Source organism: Erinaceus europaeus, chromosome 7 (assembly GCF_950295315.1).
Source record: "Erinaceus europaeus chromosome 7, mEriEur2.1, whole genome shotgun sequence".
In the NCBI taxonomy this organism is placed as follows: Eukaryota; Metazoa; Chordata; class Mammalia; order Eulipotyphla; family Erinaceidae; genus Erinaceus; species Erinaceus europaeus.
Window position 1 is genome coordinate 72,350,443 of NC_080168.1, and position 21,386 is coordinate 72,371,828.

General features: G+C 42.3%; 1 protein-coding gene across 1 annotated transcript in view; it reads right to left on the bottom strand.

Moving 5' to 3' along the window:
- Positions 1-21,386, bottom strand: part of PARP4 (poly(ADP-ribose) polymerase family member 4) — a 123,899-nt gene that overhangs the window by 101,096 nt on the left and 1,417 nt on the right. The window contains exons 2-3 of the mRNA XM_060193512.1: positions 9,138-9,270; positions 3,100-3,274 (exon numbers count right to left, since the gene is read on the bottom strand). Coding sequence (XP_060049495.1) covers positions 3,100-3,274; positions 9,138-9,269 — 307 coding nt within the window. The 5' untranslated portion in view covers position 9,270. The remainder of the gene's footprint in view (positions 1-3,099; positions 3,275-9,137; positions 9,271-21,386) is intronic.

Consider the following 21,386-nt stretch of genomic DNA (forward strand, 5'->3'; position numbering starts at 1 on the left):
GTCCATGTATATGGTGATGTATGTACTCCTGAGACATTTAGTATGACATCTAAGACAAAAGCTTGTTATTCGCATAAGCTAGTAGTTATCAGACTGCTCTTGTGATATGATACAATCAGGAATGTGTATCTCTCTGTCCAAAGGATTTTTTAATTTTTTTAAAATTGTTTTTTCTTATTTATTGGATAGAGATAAAATTTCCCATATTTGGGAGCTATTCTCTTCCCTGATTCAGCTTTCTAGCCATTTTTCTAGCCATGATGTCATCTCCCCAGACAATAACTTGGGTCCAACTGCATATCAGATGTCAGGCTCAGGCTAGTCAAGTCATGGGCCCTTTGGAATATACCTAAAATAGACCTACTAGCTATTTCTAAAATGGAGACCCCAAATCTACAATATTCTAGCCTTTAGGTTCATGATTAGTCAACAATTTGTTTGGCTTTATATGTTAACTCTTTTTTTCAGCCACCAGGTTCCAGATGCTACCATGATGTCAGCGGAACTTCCCTGGGCGGACGACCCCACCAATGTGTCCTAGAGCTCCGCTCCCTCAGAGTCCTGCCCCACTAAGGAAAGGGAAAGATAGGCTGGGAGTATGGATCAACCTGTCAGTGCCCATGTTCAGTGGGGAAGCAATTACAGAAGCTGGGCCTTCCACCTTCTGCATCCCATAATGACTCTGGGTCCATACTCCCAGAGGGATAAAGAATAGGAAAGCTATTAGAGGAGGGAATGGGATATGGAATTCTGGTGGTGGGAACTGTGTGGAGTTGTACCCCTCTTATCCTATGGTCTTGTCAGTGTTTCTATTTTATAAATAAAAATTAAAAAAAGGGGGGGGTTGGGCGGTAGCGCAGAGGGTTAAGTGCACATGGTGAAAAGCACGAGGACCAGCTTAAGGATCCCAGTTTGAGCCCCCAGCTCCCCACCAGCAGGGGGTTGCTTCACAAGCGGTGAAGCAGGTCTGCAGGTGTCTGTCTTTCTCTCCCTCTCTCTGTATTCCCCTCCTCTCTCAATTTCTCTCTGTCCTATCCAACAACAATGACAGCAATAACAACAACAAGAACAACAACAATGGTAACAAAAAGGGCAACAAAAGGGAAAAATAGCCTCTGGAGCAGTGCACTCAAGTGTAGGTACCAAGGAGGCCCAGCAATAACTCTGGAGGCAATTAATTAATTAATTAATTAATGAAAATAAAGAAAAAATTGAGAGGGAAGGGAATGATAGAGAGGGAGAGAGACAAGTAGACACGTGCAACACTGATTCACCACTCACAAAGCATTCCCCTTGCAGGTGGGGACTGGGTTCGTAGCTCTGCTCTGGCACTACCTCTAAGTAGATGCATATATATATATATATATATATATATATATATATATATATTATTTTTGCCATTTTTTCCATTCTATTGGATAGGACAGAAAGAAATTGAGAGAGAAGGGAGAGAGAGAGAAAGTATATGGTAAAGTCTGTGCTCTACCAGGTGTGCTATCTTCTGGACCTAGTAATACTTTTTTTTTTTTCCTTAAACAAGAAGGTTCTTTCCCCTCAGTTAAAATCTCTTATCAAGTTTTTGAAATTACTGGTGTGTGCAGGGGGAATAATTTTGAATGTGACCACTCTAGACTGGCTACTGGAGGTAGATAGTATAATGGTTATGCAAACAGACTCTCAAGCCTGAGAGTCCCAGGTTCAATCCCCTGCACCACCATAAGCCAGAGCTGAGCAGTGCTCTGGTAAAAAAAAAAAAAAAAAAAAAAGACTGGCTACTAAAATATCTATTTTTAGGGGAAGTGACTCAGCAGTAGCCAGTATACCCTGTATATATGATGCCCTGGGATTCATTCCAGGCACCACATATAAACAGAAAGATAAAAGCATATACAATATCATGGTCTGGGAGGTGGCGCAGTGGATGGGGCACTGGGCTCTTAAGAATGAGGCCCCAAGTTCAGTCCCTGGCAGCACATGTACAAGACTTATGTCTGGTTCTTTCTCTCTCTCCTCCTATCTTTTTCATTAATAAATAAATAATTTTTTTTAAAAAGAAAGCATATATAATATCCTCTTCTTATAGTAAAGAAAGAGTAATCTGTTTTTAGTGCTAAAACAGTCATCTTCCCTGCCATTTTTTTTTTAAGATAATAATAAGTACAAGGACCTGGGAAGACAACATAATGGTTATGCAAACAATTTTCATGCCTGAGGCTAGGAGGACCTAGGTTCAATCCCCAGCACCACCATAAGCCAAAGCTGAACAGTGCTCTGGTTAAAAAGAAAAATAAGAGGAGGTCGGACAGTGGCGCAGTGGGTTAAGCGCATGTGGAGCAAAGCACAGGGACCGGCGTTAAGAATCCCAGTTCGAGCCCCCGGCTCCCCACCTGCAGGGGAATCGCTTCACAGGCGGTAAAGCAGGTCTGCAGGTGTCTATCTTTCTCTCCCCGTCTCTGTCTTCCCCTCCTCTCTCCATTTCTCTCTGTCCTATCCAACAACGAATTGCGTCAACAAGGGCAATAATAATAACCACAACGAAGCTACAACAAGGGCAACAAAAGGGGGGAAAAAATGGCCTCCAGGAGCGGTGGATTCATGGTGCAGGCACCGAGCCCAGCAATAACCCTGGAGGAGGAAAAGAAGAAAAAAAAAAAAAGAAGAAGAAGAAGTACAAGTATTTTCATAGCATTTCTGGGGCACCCTTTATCTGTAGTATCTCTGACACATGAAAAAGCATCCGTAACTAGGGGGTTGGGTGGTAACATACCAGGTTAACCACACTTGGTGCTCTAAGCAGGGACCCGCACAAGAATCCTAGTTTAAGCCCCCCACACACACACACACCTCCCCACAATCGGTGAAGCAGGTCTGCAGGTGCCTATCTCCACCTCTCTGTCCTCCTCTCCTTTCTCCATTTCTCTCTGTCTTATCCAACAACAGCAACAATAAGAGCAACAACAATAACAGTGGAAAAAAGATGGTCACCAGCAGCAGTGGATTCGTAGTGCAGGCACGGAGCCCCAACGATAATCCTGGAGACAACAACAGACAAGAAAAATAATAATAATAACATATTAAGGCTTCAAATGAAAGACTCACCAGCACTGCTATCCACTGATGTGTTTGGATTATAATCCTTCACGTCCAACAGCCTCATCTCTTTGACAGATTCCCATATAAAATCTGGGTTTACAATATGGACATGCTTCTTTTGGAGAGTGTTCAGCTGGTATTGACTGAGTACAGTGGTGTTGTCTAAGATTACATGAGTGCACTAAGGAAGAAAGCATTCATTCAGTTTGTGCAAGTAAAAACAAAATTTAAAGAAAACATTTGTGTTTCTTATGCCATTTTCACCTTTAAAAAGATTTGTCTGGAGCTAATCTGTCATAAATTTTCTCAGATTTCTTTTTTTATTATATTATATTTATTTATTTTATATTTATTCATTTTCCCTTTTGTTGCCCTTGTTGTTTTTCATTGTTGTTGTAGTTATTATTGTTGTTGTTACTGATGTTGTCGTTGTTAGATAGAAATGGAGAAATGGAGAGAGAAGGGGAAGACTGAGAGGGGGAGAAAAAGATAGGCACCTGCAGACCTGCTTCACTGCTTGTGAAGTGACTCCCCTGCAGGTGGGGAGCCAGGGGCTTGAACCAGGATCCTTAAGCCAGTCCTTGCGCTTTGCAGCATGTGTGCTTAACTGGATGTGCTACTGTCTGACTCCCAGATTTCTTTTTTAAAAATACATATACATATATATGAACAATATATATATTATTCATTATTGGCGAGAAACAGAAGTTGAGAGGGGTGGAGGAGATGGAGAGGGAGATGGAGAGGGAGAGAGACACCCACAGCCCTGCTTTACCATTCGTGAAACTTTCCCCCTGCAGGTGGGGACCAGAGGCTTAAACCTATGACCTTAAGTACTGTAATATGTGTGCTTAACCAGGAGCGCCACCAACTGGCTCCACTTTTCTCAGATTTTCCAGTCACATAAGGTCTAAAAAAAAAATCAATAGCTTTTCAAAAGCATGGGTATGGGTATACTAGGATTGATTAATCAGCTCAAAGCTGCTTCCAAATTGTCATTAGAATAGCTGGGGGTGGTAGATGGGGGAATAGCTAGCATAATGGTTATGCAAAGAAACTCTCATGCCTGGGCTCCAGAATCCCAGGTTCAATCCCCTGCAGCACCATAAAAACAATGGGGGACAGGAGGTGGTGTACCTGGTTAAGTGCCCATATTACAGTGCACAAGGACCCAGGTTTTTTATTATCTTTATTTATTCATTGGATAGAGATAGCCAGAAATTGAGAGGGAAGGGATGATAGAGAAGGAGAGAGAGGAAGACACCTGCAGCCCTGCTTCACCAATTGTGAAGCTTTCCTCATGCAGGTGTGGACTGAGGGCTTAAACTTGGTCCTTGCGCATTGTAATGTGTGTGCTCAACCAGGTGTGCCACCACCACCCGGCCCCCTGAGCAGCATTTTCTATTTGCCTTTCTACTTAATATCTTCCCTTGGTATTCATGGCTCATCATTGCATATGGAGCTGTCCCCTTGCTTTTAACAGCTGGTGTACACATCCCATGTATTTATACATACTGGCAAAATAGCTTTCCCCACAGATTGTGCCCACATAATATGCAAGTTTCAAATAATACCAGACCACACTGGCCTTTCCCACCTAGGAAAGAAAAGTCAAAAGGAGAACACCCATAGAAATCCACCCATAGAAATGGCGAGATACAGGACCGGCATAAGGAACCCGGTTCGAGCCACCAGCTCCCCACCTGCAGGGGAGTTGCTTCACAGGCAGTGAAGCAGGTCTGTAGGTGTCTAACTTTCTCTCTCCCTCTCTGTCTTCCCCTCCTCTCACCATTTCTCTCTGTCCTATCCAACAATGACAACATCAATAACATTAATAATAACCACAATGGTAAAACAACAAGAGCAACAAAAGAGGAAAAAATGGTCTCCAGGAGCAGTGGATTTGAGGCAATAACCCTAGAGGCAAAAAATAAAAAATAAACAAATAAATGGTGAGATAGGTATGTGAGCCTCTTTGCATAACCACTATGCTACCCCCGCATCTCTCTCTCTCTCTCTTTCTCTCTCCTTCTTCCTTCCTTCCTTTTTCATTATTCTTATTCTTATTCTTCTTATTATTATTTTTATCAGAGCACTGTTCAGCTCTAGCTTACAGTGGTGCAGGAGATTGAACCTGGGACTTTGGAGCCTCAAGCATGAGAGTCTGTTTGCATAACCATTACGCTATCTTCCTTCTGCCCCATATATTTCTTTTATATGATAGGTGAGGGAAAAATTGGGAGAAGAGAGAAAGATGCAGAGAGAGAGAGAGGGAGAGATCTGCAGCACTGATTCACCATTTGTGAAGCTTCCCCTTTTCAGGTAAGGGACTAGGGGCTTAAACCCAGATTTATGTGTGCTCAGCTGGGTGTATCACCACTTAGCCTTCCCTTTAAAAATAAATCATTTTGTGAGCCCTCACACCTGTGGACATCTAATCTTTGACAAAGGGGCTCAGACTATTAAATGGGGAAACCAGAGTCTCTTCAACAAATGGTGTTGGAAACAATGGGTTGAAACATGCAGAAGAATGAAACTGAACCACTGTATTTCACCAAATACAAAAGTAAATTCCAAGTGGACCAAGGACTTAGATGTTAGACCACAAACTATCAGATACTTAGAAGAAAATATTAGCAGAACTCTTTTCCGCATAAATTTTAAAGACATCTTCAATGAAACAAATCCAATTACAAAGAAGACTAAGGCAAGTATAAACCTATGGGACTACATCAAATTAAAAAGCTTCTTCACAGCAAAAGAAACCACTACCCAAACCAAGAGACCCCTCACAGAATGGGAGAAGATCTTTACATGCCATACATCAGATAAGAGTTTAATAACCAACATATATAAAGAGCTTGCCAAACTCAACAACAAGACAACAAATAACCCCATCCAAAAATGGGGGGAGGACATGGACAGAATATTCACCACAGAAGAGATCCAAAAGGCTGAGAAACACATGAAAAAATGCTCCAAGTCTCTGATTGTCAGAGAAATGCAAATCAAGACAACAATGAGATATCACTTCACTCCTGTGAAAATGTCATACATCAGAAAAGGTAACAGCAGCAAATGCTGGAGAGGGTGTGGGGTCAAAGGAACCCTCCTACACTGCTGGTGGGAATGTCAAATGGTCCAGCCTCTGTGGAGAACAGTCTGGAGAACTCTCAGAAGTCTAGACATGGACCTACCCTTTGATCCTGCAATTCCTCTCCTGGGGATATATCCTAAGGAACCCAACATATCCATCCAAAAAGATCTGTGTACACATATGTTCTTGGCAGCACAATTTGTAATAGCCAAAACCTGGAAGCAACCCAGGTGTCCAACAACAGATGAGTGGCTGAGCAAGTTGTGGTATATATACACAATGGAATACTACTCAGCTGTAAAAAATGGTGACTTCACCGTTTTCAGCCGATCTTGGATGGACCTTAAAAAAATCATGTTGAGTGAAATAAGTCAGAAACAGAAGGATGAATATGGGATGATCTCACTCTCAGGCCAAAGTTGAAAAACAAGATCAGAAAAGAAAACATAAGTAGAACCTGAAATGGAATTGGTGTATCACACCCAAGTAAAAGACTCTGGGGTGGGTGGGTGGGGAGAATACAGATCTAAGAAGGATTCAGAGGACCTAATGGGGGTTGTATTGTTTATATGGGAAACTAGGGAATGTTATGCATGTATAAACCATTGTACTTACTATTGAATGTAAAACATTAATTCCCCCCCCAAAAAAAAAGAAGCCAGACCTTCCACCTATTGCACCCCATAATGACCATGGGTTCATACTCCCAGAGGAATAAAGAATAGGAAAGCTATCAGAGGAGGGGATGGAATGTGGAGTTCTGGTGGCGGGAACTGTGTGGAATTGTACCCCTTATCCTATGGTCTTGTCATTGTTTCCATTTTATAAATAAAAATTATTAAAAAAAAATAAAAATAAATCATTTTATCTTTTAATTCAGTTGGTGAGATATGGATTTTGTATGTTTGTTTGTTTTTAAGGATAAAGACAGACAGACAAAAGTATAGAGACTACAGAACCAAAGCTTCCTTCAATGTGGTGAGTACTGGTCTTGAACCTGGGTTGTACACATGGCAGAGCAAGCTATTTTGGCAGCTCATGGGTACTTTTCCTTCTTTTTTTGTTTTTTGTTTTTTTGCCTCCAGGGTTATTGCTGTACTATGAATCCATTGCTCCTGGCAGCCATCTTTTTTCCCCATTGTTGTTGTTGCTGGCTGTTGTTGTTATTGGATAGGACAGAGAGAAATTGAGAGAAGAGGAAAAGATGGGGCGGGGGGACAGACACCTACAGACCTGCTTCACCATCTGCGAAGCGACCCCTCCCTGCAGGTGGGGAGCCAGGGGCTGGAACTGTAATCCTTACAGGGGTCCTTGCTCTTCACATTGTGAGCACTTAAGTTGGTGTGCTACCACCTCCCCTGTTTTATTTATTTATTTTTATTTATTCATTAATAAGAAAGATAGAAGGAGAGAGAAAGAACTAGACATCACTCTGGTATATGCTGCTGGGAACTGAACTTGGGAACCTCATACTTAAGAGTTCAATGCTTTATCCACTGTGTCACTTCCCAGACCACACGGGTATGCTTTCTTATCTCTACTTGATAGGTGTCTGCAAAGCACTTTCATCCCTATTTAGGGCTTTTTCCACCATCATGCATCAGGACCACCACAAGCCCTTTCCACCTCCTCCCCTTTCCTTCCCCAGGGTCCTTTGCTTTGGTGTAATATACCAGATTTTTTTCCCTAAATTTTAAAAATTTATTTTCCCTTTTGTTTCCCTTGTTTTTTATTGTTGTTGTAGTTATTGTTGTTCTTGATGTCATCATTGTTAGATAGGACAGAGAGAAACGGAGAAAGGAGGGGAAGACAGAGAGAAGGAGAGAAAGATAAACACCTGCAGATCTGCTTCACTGACTGTGAAGCGACTCCCCTGCAGGTGGGGAGCCGGGGACTCAAACCAGGATCCTTATGCCGGTCCTTGCACTTTGTGCCATGTGCACTTAACCCGCTGCACTACTGCCCAACTCCCAATATACCAGATTTCTAAGGCCAACTACTAGCTATAGATGGAATGCTATCTGTCTGCTGGAGTGGATCATACTTGTCAGACATTCCAGGATTACTGCCCTCATCTGGTCTCAGAGGACAGGTTGAGTCAGCCCTGTCCTTGAGCAATGAGGAGGGCTAGGCCTGCAACCAGACTTTGAACTTCAACTCTTATTATGACAAAGTGAATATAAAAAAAAATGGAGGCTAGTCTGAATTGTTTCCTGTACCATTCGATATCTAGACTATCAGATGTACACTTCATTTAAAGAGAGTAGACAGACCTTCGTATCACCCTTAGACAAATACCAGACTCTACCACAAGGATCACACAAACAGCAATACCACAAAAATCTGCCTCTACTGCATTTTTTTGGTTGTTTGTTTTGTCCCTGGGTTTTGCACTATGTGCACTTTACCTGGTGCACTACCGCCTAGCCCCCCTACTACATGTTTTTATTCTTGTTCCCTATGAGTCATACACACAGGTGGCCTTACAGTGATGAGTCATATATACAGGTGGCCTTGCACTACTGAGTGACTAGAGAGTGGCAGGGGGGAGGTAGCATAATAGTTATGCAAAGAGACTCTCATACCTGAGGCTCCCAAGTCACAGGTTCAATCCCTTGTACCACTATAAGCCAGAACTGAGCAATTCTCAGGTAAAAAAAAGTGGTAGAAGCAAATGCCATGCATTATTTCTCCTTCAATACATATTTGGGTGATTGGATTTCTGTTCATGTTTTTGTGCTCTAGTAATACCTGATTTTCAGGGCATGTAGGATTATCTTCCAGTTTGTGGGAATGGGGAGGTGGTAGAGCTGGAAAGCCTTCTCTCTTATGCCTCTCACCAGCCATCTGTGACTTTGTCCTGCTGTCAACTTTTCTCTGCTTTCACTTCTCACCATGACCCATACACTTCCTGATTATTTTACAGTTCTCATGAAATCTGAAATACCTGGGGATTTAATGAAGAGGAGAAATGTCCACCATTTTTCTTAATGTCAGTTTGGAGGTTTTTCTTCTGATTACGAGATAAGTATTTGATCTTCAAACAGAAAGTACAATCTGCAAAGATTCCCATCACCATCCTGTAAGAAAATAATGTTTTGTTATAGTTGTTCAGGATTCTCTTTTCACTGAGTATGACTGACAGTGAGTATAAAACTGTTCTACGTGCAAACTCTGGTAAAGTTTGGCACTATTTTTTTTTTTTTTTTGCCTCTAGGGTTATTGCTGGGGCTCAATGCCTGCACCACAAATCCACTGCTCCTGGAGGCCATTCTGACCCCCCTTTTTTTGCCCTTGTTGTTTTATTGTTGTGGTGGTTATTATTGATATTGATGTTGTGACCTCCATGAGGTGTGGCCATGAGTTAACTGGGACCAGATCACCTCTCCTCCCAAGACAACAAGTAAATGCAACAAGAGACCCAACCGAAGTCATAACCTACAGCTGAAAGTTCTGCAGCTTCAGGTGGGTGCTTGTGTGTGGTTCCAGCGAAAAGGGGCGTGGGCATGGGTTGAAGAACAGCAAAGTCAAATCAGTGCTCTGGGCGGTGCAGGTTCTGAGATGATGCAGGTGTGCCATTCTGGCAATTTCACTTGATATTGATGTCGTTGTTGTTGGATAGGACAGAGAGAAATTGAGAGAGGAGGGGAAGACAGAGAGGGGGAGAGAAAGATAAGACACCTGCAGACCTGCTTCTCTGCTTGTGAAGTGACTCCCTTGCAGGCGGGGAGCCAGGAGCTGGAACTGGGATCCTTACGTTGGTCCTTGCACTTTGTACCATGAGCACTTAACCCGCTGCACTACCGCCCAACCCCCAGGCACTACTTTTATTATTTTTTAGAGACAGAGAGAAAGATCACAACACCAAAGCTTTCTTCAATGTAGTGGGGGCCAGGCTGAACCTGGGTCATACATATTGCAAAGTAGCACACTATCTGAGCAAGCTATTTTGCCATACTGGGTATTACTATTTAAAACATATAGGGGGTCGGGCGGTGGTGCAGTGGGTTAAGTGCATGTGGCACAAAGCGCAAGGACCGGCATAAGGATCCCGGTTAGAGCCCCTGGCTCCCCACCTGCAGGGGAGTCACTTCACAGGAGGTGAAGCAGGTCTGCAGGTTTCTATCTTTCTCTCCCCCTCTCTGTCTTCCCCTCCTCTCTCCATTTCTCTCTGTCCTATCCAACAACTAACAACATCAACAACTGTAATAATAATAATAATAACCACAATGAGGCTACAACAAGGGCAACAAAGGGGGGGAAATGGCCTCCAGGAGCGGTGGATTCATGGTGCGGGCACCGAGCCCAGCAATAACCCTGGAGGAAAAAAAACCATATAAACAATATAGGCACAATACTACCTGCTGGCTGAACAGCAGAAACCATGCTTAAAAAACAAAAACTTGGGAGTCGGACTGTAGCGCAGCGGGTTAAGCGCAGGTGGCGCAAAGCACAAGGACCGGCATAAGGATCCCAGTTCGAACCCCGGCTCCCCACCTGCAGGGGAGTCGCTTCACAGGCGGTGAAGCAGGTCTGCAGGTGTCTATCTTTCTCTCCTCCTCTCTGTCTTCCCCTCCTCTCTCCATTTCTCTCTGTCCTATCCAACAATGACAACAACAATAATAACTACAACAATAGAACAACAAGGGCAACAAAAGGGAATAAATAAATAAAATAAATATTAAAAAAAAACTTTAACTGTTCAAACTCATAAATATTTGAAAAAAAATGTCTGAGCTTGAATTCACATAGCTTATTATGAAGGCAATTCAAGACTCTAACCATAACATATAGACACAAATTAGGATCTCAGAGATCATTTCACCAAACATCTAAAACACAAAGAAAACTCTGAACAGAGCTATAGCTATGAAGGACACTTTAGATGGAGTTTAGGCTAACATAAAATTCCTACTAAGCAGAAAAAAATCAATTTGAAGAGCGAATACCAGGAGCAGAAGATAAAACCACCATACTCTGAGTGGAAAGCTATTAGAGAGAAAAGATTCATAAAAAATGAAACAATTCTCTGTGAAATAGCAGAGTCCATCAGAAAAACAAATGTGAGAATTATTGGAATACCTGAGGATGGAGAGAGGTGCAAAGAAAATATTCAAATAAATCATAGGAGAAAATTTTCCACATCCAGACAGCATTTAAAATATAGACATACAGGAAGATGAAAACACGCAAGTTCCTGAATCCATCATAGTAAAACTATTGAAAAGCAATTATAAGGAAAAAATATTGCAGGCTGCTAGGGAAAAGAATCTGACACACAAAGATAGAACCATCAGGATTTCATCAGATTTCTCATTACAAACCCTAGAGGCAAGAAGGGAGTGGAATGACATATTCATAATATAAAAAGATAAAAATTGCCTACCACAAATACTCTATCTTACCAACTTATCCTTTATATATGAAGAAGAAATTGAAATCTTCCCAAACATATAGAAACTGAAGGAATTCACTACTGACAATCCTGCCTTGCAAGGTTTACTGAAAGGAGTTCTACATAAAAAGAAACAAATGAATTCCAACTCTAAGTGCAGTGATCAATGATAGAACATAACCAGGAAATACAAACAATAGCAAAAGAAGAAAACAAAAAATAGGAAAAGGGAGAGCAAAATGAACAAAAAGATGTGACCAATGCTGGCATACCAAGGCCAACTATCAAAGATCTAGATACCAGATCAGAAACTCTAAAATCCCAATCTTTGCCTCACTTTGGATAGAACCTGAAGAAGAACTTTTGGGTGGTATGAGTCAGGAAGAGAGGGATAAATCCTGGATGACCTCACATGTAGGTGCAAACAGGGTCAAAAAAGATGAACATTGGGTTAATTTGGTCTGGAGTGGTGTACTGTATCAAAGCAAGGGACTCTGAGGTAGGATCAGAAGAGGTGGGCTTGGGAAGGTTTGTGGTCCTAGGTGGGAAGTGAAAGTATTTTGCAGACAGCTGTCATATGGAGCTGGGAAATTGTGCATATGTGTAGACAACTTCCCCAGATAAATGAAAAAAAAAAAAAGAAAAGAAATAAATAAAGCATAGTCATAGAAAAAAAAACCAACCTCTAATGGACCCCCTTTCTCCACCATCAATGGTCACTTCCATCAGGCATATCATCATAAGCGTTCTTGTGAGCCACAGCGGCAAAGGTAGGGAATGCCTCAGGACTAGGGTCCTTGGGCTTTGTGCCATCTGCGCTTAACCTGCTGCACTACCGCCCATAAATAAATAAAACCTTTAAAAAAAGAAATTCAGTGGGGGCATTGATAGGCATTGAACCTGTCTTTTTTTTAAGGTCTCTACTCTTTTTTTTAAAAAAAAGTCTTTATTGGGAGTTGGGCAGTAGCGCAGCAGGTTGAGTGCACCTGACGCAAAGCGCAGGGACCGGCATAAGGATCCTGGTTGGAGCCCCCAGTTTCCCACCTGCAGGGGAGTTACTTCACAGGCGGTGAAGCAGATCTGCAGGTGTCTATTTTTCTCTCCCCCTCTCTGTCTTCTCCTCCTCTTTCCATTTCTCTCTGTCCTAACAACGATGACATTAACAGCAACAATAATGACTACAACAACAATAACAAAAAAGGGCAACAAAAGGGATAAATCAATCAATCTTTATTTTATTTATTTTTGGATAGAGACAGATAGAAATTAAGAGGGATGGGGGAGATTGAGAGGGAAAGAGACAGAGAGACAGCTATAGCCCTGCTTCAGTACTTGCAAAGCTATCCCCCCCGCAGGTGGGAACCAGGGGCTTGAACTCGAGTCCTTGTGCATTGTAATGTGTGTGCTTAACCAGGTGCACCACTGCCTGGTCCCAACCTTGAATCTGTATATTACTCAGTGGGTAGGATGACCATTTTAAAATGTTAATTCTTCAAAGCTCAATGACCTGTGCAAGGATCCAAGTTCCAGCCCCTTGCTCCCCACCTGCACGGGGGATGCCTCACAAGCATCAGGTTTGCTGGTGTCTTTCTTTCTCTCTCTCTCTCTCTCTACTTCACTCTCCTCTCAATTTTGGCACCGAGTCCTAGTGATAACCCTTGAGGGAAAAAAAATTCTTCTATTCTGTGAATACTGAATATCCATTTCTTGAATTTCTTTTTAAAAAATGTTTATTATTTACTTATTTATTTAGTACTAGAGCACTGCTTAGTTCTGGCTTATAGTGATGCTGAGGATTGAACCTGGTGTTTCCGTCTTTTTGCATAGCCACTTAAGCTATCTCCCCAGTCCACCCTATGGATTTTCTTTATAAGAATAGAACAAATGCTATAGAAGTTTATCTGGAAACAGAAAAGATCCAGAGCTGCCAAAGCAATCCTGAGAAAAAAAGAAAAAGAATATGTATGGTGGTATCACGCTTTTGGACTTCAGAGTATACTGCAGATCTAGAATAATTGAAACTGTGGGTCACTGGGACAAAAAAAGATGCATAAATTAGTGGAATAGAATAGAGAGGCCAGAAATAAGCCCTCACATTATGGACATTTAAGACAAGGGAGCAGCTTGAAAGGTAGGACAGTGGGTAAGTATTGGACTCTCAAGTAAGAGGTTCAAAGTTCAATCTCTGGCACTGCATGTGTCAGGAGTGACGCTCTGATTCTCTAATGCTCTCATTAGTTAACAGATAAAATCTTTTTTAAAATTATGACATGGAGGGAGTTGGGCGGTAGCAGTGGGTTAAGCGCATGTGGCGCAAAATGCAAGGACCAGGGTAAGCATTCCCGTTCAAGTCCCTGGCTCCTCACCTGCTAGGGAGTCACTTCACAGGCGGTGAAGCAGGTCTGCAAGTGTCTATCTTTCTCTCTTCCTCTCTGTCTTCCCCTCCTCTCTCCATTTCTCTCGGTCCTATCCAACAACATCAATAACAATAACAATAATAACTACAACAATAAAAAAAAGTATGACATGGGAAGGGGCAAAACCTTAGGTATAGGAAGGAGAGATTTTTAAACAAATGGTATTGGGGTGGCTGGGTGATCATGCACCTGGTTGAGCACACATATTACAATGCTCAAGGACCTGGGTTCAAGCCCCCAGCCCCTACCTGCAAGGGGAAAGCTTTGCGAGTGATGAAGCAGTACTGCAAGTGTCTGTCTGTCTCTCTCCCTTTCTATAAACCCCATTCCCTCTAGTTTTCTGACTGTATCTATCCAATAAATAAATAAGAATAATAAAAAATTTTAAAAATGGTATTGGAGACACTGGATGGTGTGATGCAGAACAGTGAAATAGGATCACTACATCTCAACATGCACAAAAGTAATCTCATGGATCTAAAACCTAGATGTTAGGCCAGAAACCACAAAATGCACAGAAGAAAACATTGGCAGAACACTTCACGCTCTTTGCTCTTCAGAGACTTGAGTCCAACAACAAAGAAAACAAAAATAAAACACTGGGATTACATTAAATTGAAAAGCTTCTATGCAGCCAAAAGAACTATCATCAAAACAAAGAGACACCATATGGAGTGGAAGAAAGCTTTTTAAAATTTCATTGCCTAGGAAGCCGGGTGGTAGCACAGCGGGTAAAGTGCAAGTGGCACAAAGCGCAAGGACTGGCGTAAGGATCCTGATTTGAGCCCCCAGCTCCCCATCTGCAGGAGAGTCACTTCACAGGTGGTGAAGCAGGTCTGCAGGTGTCTTTCTCTCCCCATCTCTGTCTTCCCCATCACTCTCCATTTCTCTCTGTCCTATCCAACAACAACAACAACATCAACAACAACAATAACTACAACAATAAAACAAGGGCAACAAAAGGGAAAATAAATAAATACTAAAAAAATTCATTTCATTTTTTTTTTTTTCAGTTAAAGACAGAGAGGTCACAGCATTACAGCTTCCTTCCATGTAATGGGGCTGGACTTGAACCTGGTATGGGAAATCTTTACTTCCTCATATCAGACAAAGTACTAGTATATAAAAAACACACAAAACTCAGTAACAAAACTGAAACAGTCCCATAAAAAATGGGGAGAGGACATGAACAGGTCTTCAGGTGTCTATATTTCTCCCCCTCTCTATCTTCCCTTCCTCTCTCAATTTCTCTGTCCTCTCCTAAAAATAAGAAAAAAAAAATAAAAATGGCCTCCAGGAGCAGTGGATTTATGAATAGTGCCAACACTGAGCCCTGTCAATAAACCCTGGAGGGGGAAAAAAAAGAAAAGAAAAAAAAAGAGATCCAGATGGCCAAAACATATGAAAAAATGCTCAGTTACAGGTTATCAGAGAAATGCAAATCAAGACAATGAGATATCACCTCACACCTATGAGAATATCATATATTAGAAAATCCATGGGCTGGAGGTCAGGCGGTAGTGCAGCGGGTTAAGCACAGGTGGCGCAAAGAGCAAGGACCGGTGTAAGGATCCCTGTTTGAACCCCCAGCTCCCCTCCTGCAGGGGGGTTGCTTCACAAGCACTGAAGCAGGTCTTCAGGTGTCTTTCTTTCTCTCCCCCTCTCTATTTTCCCCTTTTCTCTCCACTTATTTCTGTCCTATCCAACAACAGCAATGACAACAATAATAATAATAACAACAACAAGGGCAACAAAATGCGTAAAATGGCCTCCAGGAGCAGTGGATTCACCGAGCCCCAGCAATAACCCTGGAGGCAGAAAAGACATGGGCTGGGGACATAGCATAATGGCTATGCAAAAAGACTTTCAAGTCTGAGGTATCTAAAAGTCCCAGGTTCAATACCCAGCGCCACCATAAACCAATACAGAACTGCTCCCCCCACCCTCCCCCAAGAAAGACAAGACTGAGAAGACCAGCTTACTGCTCAGTCCTAGCAGTTTTATTTACCAGGAATTGAATCTCTTGCCTGAAAATTTCTCCCTGTGTGCTACCACAATAATTTCTTATATATTTATAATTTACAAAACTCGAGAAACACATGAAAAAAATGCTCCAAGTCTTTGATTGTCAGAGAAATGCAAATAAAGACAACAATGAGATATCACTTCACTCCTGTGAGAATGTCATACATCAGAAAAGGCAGTGCCAGCAGCAAGTGCTGGAGAGGGTGTGGGGGTCAAAGGAACCCTCCTACACTGCTGGCGGGAATGTAAATTGGTCCAACCTCTGTGGAGAACAGTCTGGAGAACTCTGAAGGCTAGACATGGACCTACCCTATGATCCTGCAATTCCTCTCCTGGGGATATATCCTAAGGAACCCAACACATCCATCCAAAAAGATCTGTGTACACATATGTTCTTGGCAACACAATTTGTAATAGCCAAAACCTGGAAGCAACCCAGGTGTCCAACGACAGATGAGTGGCTGAGCAAGTTGTGGTATATATATATATACACACACACACACACACACACACACACACACACACATATATACATACACACACAATGGAATACTACTCAGCTATTAAAAATGGTGACTTCACCGTTTTCAGCTGATCTTGGATGGACCTTTTAAGATCCATGTTAAGTGAAGTAAGTGAGAAACAGAAGGATGAGTATGGGATGATCTCACTCTCTGGCAGAAGTTGAAAACAAGATCAGAAGAGAAAACACAAGTACAACCTGAAATGGAATTGGCGTATTGCACCAAAGTAAAAGACTCTGGGGTGGGAGGGGGAGAATACAGGTCCAGAAAGGATGATAGAGGACCTAGTGGGGGTTGTATTGTTATATGGAAAACTGGGAAATGTTATGCATGTACAAACTATTGTATTTACTGTTGAATGTAAAACATTAATTCCCCAATAAAGAAATTTTAAAAAATTTATAAAACTATAAATGATTTATTGATACTGTTTGTCTGATTATAGGTAGCTTCTGCTAACACTTCATTCATTTAAAAAAATAATTTTTAAATAAAGTTCGAACATTTGATTTTATTTACTTTAACCAGAGCACGGATCAGTTCTGGTGGTATAAAATAACCTTTTAAAAGATTTCAGGGGGTCAGGCGGTGCCGCAGTGGGTTAAGCGCATGTGGCGCAAAGTGCAGGGACTGGCGTAAGGATCCCGGTTCGAGCCCCCGGCTCCCCACCTGCAGGGGAGTCACTTCACAGGCGGTGAAGCTTGTCTGCAGGTGTCTATCTTTCCCTCCCCTTCTCTGTCTTCCCCTCCTCTCTCCATTTCTCTCTGTCCTATCCAACAACGAATTGCATCAACAAGGGCAATAATAATAACCACAACGAAGCTACAACAAGGGCAACAAAATGGGGAAAAATATGGCCTCCAGGAGCGGTGGATTCATGGTGCAGGCACCGAGCCCAGCAATAACCCTGGAGGAGGAAAAAGAAAAGAAAAAAAAAAAAGATTTCATGGGAGTCGGGCAGTAGCGCAGCGGGTTAAGCGCAGGTGGCGCAAAGTGCAAGGACCAGCTTAAGAATCCGGTTGGAGGCCCCACCTCCCCACCTGCAGGGGAGACGCTTCACAAGCGGTGAAGCAGGTCTGCAGGTGTCTATCTTTCTCTCCCCCTCTCTGTTTTCCTCTCTTCTCTCCATTTCTCTCTGACCTAGCCAACAACGACATCAATAATAACAACAACAATAAAACAAAGGCAACAAAAGGGAATAAATAAATAAATATAAAATTTTTTTTACAAAAATATTTCGTTCCTTATTATGAAAAAGGGCCAGATCACTGGTCAACTCTGGCATAAGGTGGTGCTAGGAATTGAATCTGTGGCCTCTGGGTCCTTGGGCATACAAGTCAGTTCTCTGATTGGCTGAGCTAGTTCCCTGGCCCACAACAACCTTTACTGTATTTGTAGCAGCTGCATAAGCATTGTGTTAATCCCTCCCCAAGTCACCAAGTATTTGTTTATTTTAGATTAGTCATTATGGCAGGCAGGGTGATAGCTCACTTGGTAGAACACAGGCCTTACTAGGGTGATGGTCCAGGTTTGAGTCTAGCACCGCCTCATGAGTGCAGCATGGGTGATACGGGGAAAGCAGTGCTGTGGTGTCTCTCTTCCTCTCTGAGATTAAGAAAAAAATGAAAAATTCCCAGTGGAATCATATGCATGCAAGGTCTTGACACCTCCCCCCCCCCCACAGGATCATCATTCCTATAGTTATACTTTTTAAAAAAATAAGTAATTTTTTAAATGGTGACTTCACCATTTTCAGCCGATCTTGGATGGACCTTGAAAAAATCATGTTGAGTGAAATAAGTCAGAAACAGAAGGATGAATATGGGATGATCTCACGCTCAGGCCAAAGTTGAAAAACAAGATCAGAAAAGAAAACACAAGTAGAACCTGAACTGGAATTGGCATATCACACCAAAGTAAAAGACTCTGGGGTGGGTGGGTGGGTAGGGAGAATACAGGTCCAAGAAAGATTCAGAGGACCTAGTGGGGGTTGTATTGTTATATGGGAAACTGGGGAATGTTATGCATGTACAAACTATTGTACTTACTGTTGAATGTAAAACATTAATTCCCCAATAAAAAGAGAGAGAGAAAGGAAGGAAGAAAGAAAGAAAGATGAGCATAATCAACCACAAAATATCAAGGGAAGGGAAAATTGGTTTCAAACAAACAAGCCAACTACTCCACCCCACTCCACCTGGGACAGTACCATAAGACACAGTCCAAGGCCTCCTCTGTATCACCCGTGGGCATGGACAAAAGGTTCTTTACACAAGAGTGATTTTTTAAAAACCAAACTCAAAGTACTGAAGGTTCTAAACTCTGGGATATGTACAGTGTACATTTTCCAAAGGGGCCATGGAACTATGAGTACAGAGTAATAAATATCAACTGATGGAACTGGGAAGGTATCTAACCTCTTGTGGCCCCAATCTAGTGCATACAAGCCTGTGTACACACACACACACACACACACACACACACACACACCCTCCATCTGCATCCAAGGAAAGAAAAGCCTATCAACTGACTCTACCTCTCTAGACCTCATAGTTTATAAACCTCTAGTTCATAGGACATGCTGGAGATATTTTTCTTCTACACTGTTACTACAGCTAATCTCATATGTTCAGTCAAAAGTCCACGGCATGGTGTTGGAAACAATGGGTTGAAACATGCAGAAGAATGAAACTGAACTATTATATTTCACCAAATACAAAAGTAAATTCTAGGTGGATCAAGGACTTGGATGTTAGAGCAGAAACTATCAGATACTTAGAGGAAAATATTGGCAGAAAACTCTCTTCCGCATAAATTTTAAAGACATCTCCCATGAAAGGAATCCAATTTTAAAGAAGACTAAAGCAAGTACAAAGTATATGGGACTACATCAAATTAAAAAGTTTTTACACAGCAAAATAAACCACTATCCAAACCAAGAGACCCCTCATAGAATGGGAGAAGATCTTTACATGCCATACATCAAGAGTTTAATAACCAAAATATATAAAGAACTTGCCAAACTCAACCACAAGAAAACAAATAACCCCATCCAAAAATGGGGAGAGGACATGGACAGAATATTCACCACAGAAGAGATCCAAAAGGCCGAGAAACACGTGAAAAAATGCTTCAAGTCTTTGACTGTCAGAGAAATGCAAATCAAGACAACAATGAGATACCACTTCACTGCTGTGAGAATGTCATGCATCAGAAAAGGTAGCAGCAGCAAATGCTGGAGAGGGTGTGGGGTCAAAGGAGCCCTCCTACACTACTGGTGGGAATGTCAGTTGGTCCAACCTCTATGGAGAACAGTCTGGAGAACTCTCAGAAGGCTAGAAATGGACATACCCTAAGGAACCCAACACACCTGTCCAAAAAGATCTGTGTACACATGTTCTTAGCAGCACAATTTGTAACAGCCAAAACCTGGAAGCAACCCAGGTGTCCAACAACAGATGAGTGGCTGAGCAAGTTGTGTTATATATACAATGGAATACTACTCAGCTATAAAAATGGTGACTTCACTGTTTTCAGCCAATCTAGGAAGGAGCTTGAAAAAAAAATTATGTTAAGTGAAATAAGTCAGAAACAGAAGGATAAATATGGGATGATCTCACTCTTAGGCAGAAGTTGAAAAACAAGATCAGAAGAGAAAACACAAGTAGAACACAAACTGGAGTTGGCATATTGCACCAAAGTAAAAGACTCTGGGGCGGAAGGGGGAAGAATACAGGTCCAAGAAGGATGGCAGAGGACCTAGTGGGAGCTGTACTGTTATATGGAAAACTGGGAAATGTTATGCATGTACAAACTATTGTATTTACTGTGGAATGTAAAACATTAATTCCCCAATAAAGAAACTAAAACACACAGGACTACATCAAAGCAGAATTAAAAAAATAAGTAATTTTTTAAAGTTATCTATTTATTTATTGGATGGAGACAGCCAGAAACTGAGAGGGAAGGGGGTGATAGAGAGGGAGAGAGACAGAGAGACACCTGCAGCACTGCTTCACCATCCGTGAAGCTACCCCCACTTCAAGCGGGGACCAGGGGCTCAAACCAGGGTCCTTGTGCACTGTAACGTGTGCTCAACCAAGTGCACTACCACCAGCCCCCTAAATATACTTTGAAAGAAATGTTGGAGTCTACATGTTGGGCTTAATGTTTCTGTTCCCTTAGAAGAAATGGCCAGAGGTGGACTTGGTCCATCAAAGGAGATTTTCTTAGGCGTGTGTGTGTGTGTGTGTGTGTGTGTGTGTGACACTTTCATTTAGTGGCATTCAGTGCACTTCTACTGTTGTGGTGCTGAATGAATCTTGGACTTCCCAGCAGCAAGGCTTTCAGGATGAGTCAGACCAGCACTGACATTTGTGGCTGTTATTCTGACTGTTGTTCTAATCAACACCCCTGGCTCTCAGTCCCATGCCCTTCTCCACTAGCTGGCTGCCTCCAAGCAGAAAAGCTCAAGTGTCCTGGGGTTGTTCCTGTCCTAGCTCTGGCCTTGCTCCCAGTGTCCTCACCACCCCTCCAGGCCAGGGCTTGAGTCCAGGCCTCCTGTCCCTCCTCCAGCTGCACAGCCTGTGCCTTCAAGACCACTCATGACCTCAGAGGTCAGGTCCAACCCTGAGGACCGGCCTGGAGATCACCAGGAAATCTGACTTCAGCAAAAGAAGCTTCAACCTGTTCTATCCTGCACCTGATTACTGTAAAAAATGGCGACTAATCCCTAGCACTGCAAAAACGGTATCATCTGTTTTCCATCTACACCATGCCTCGGCCTCGCGTGAGCTTAATGTGCAGCTTGGCGATACGAGAATCCGGCATGAAGC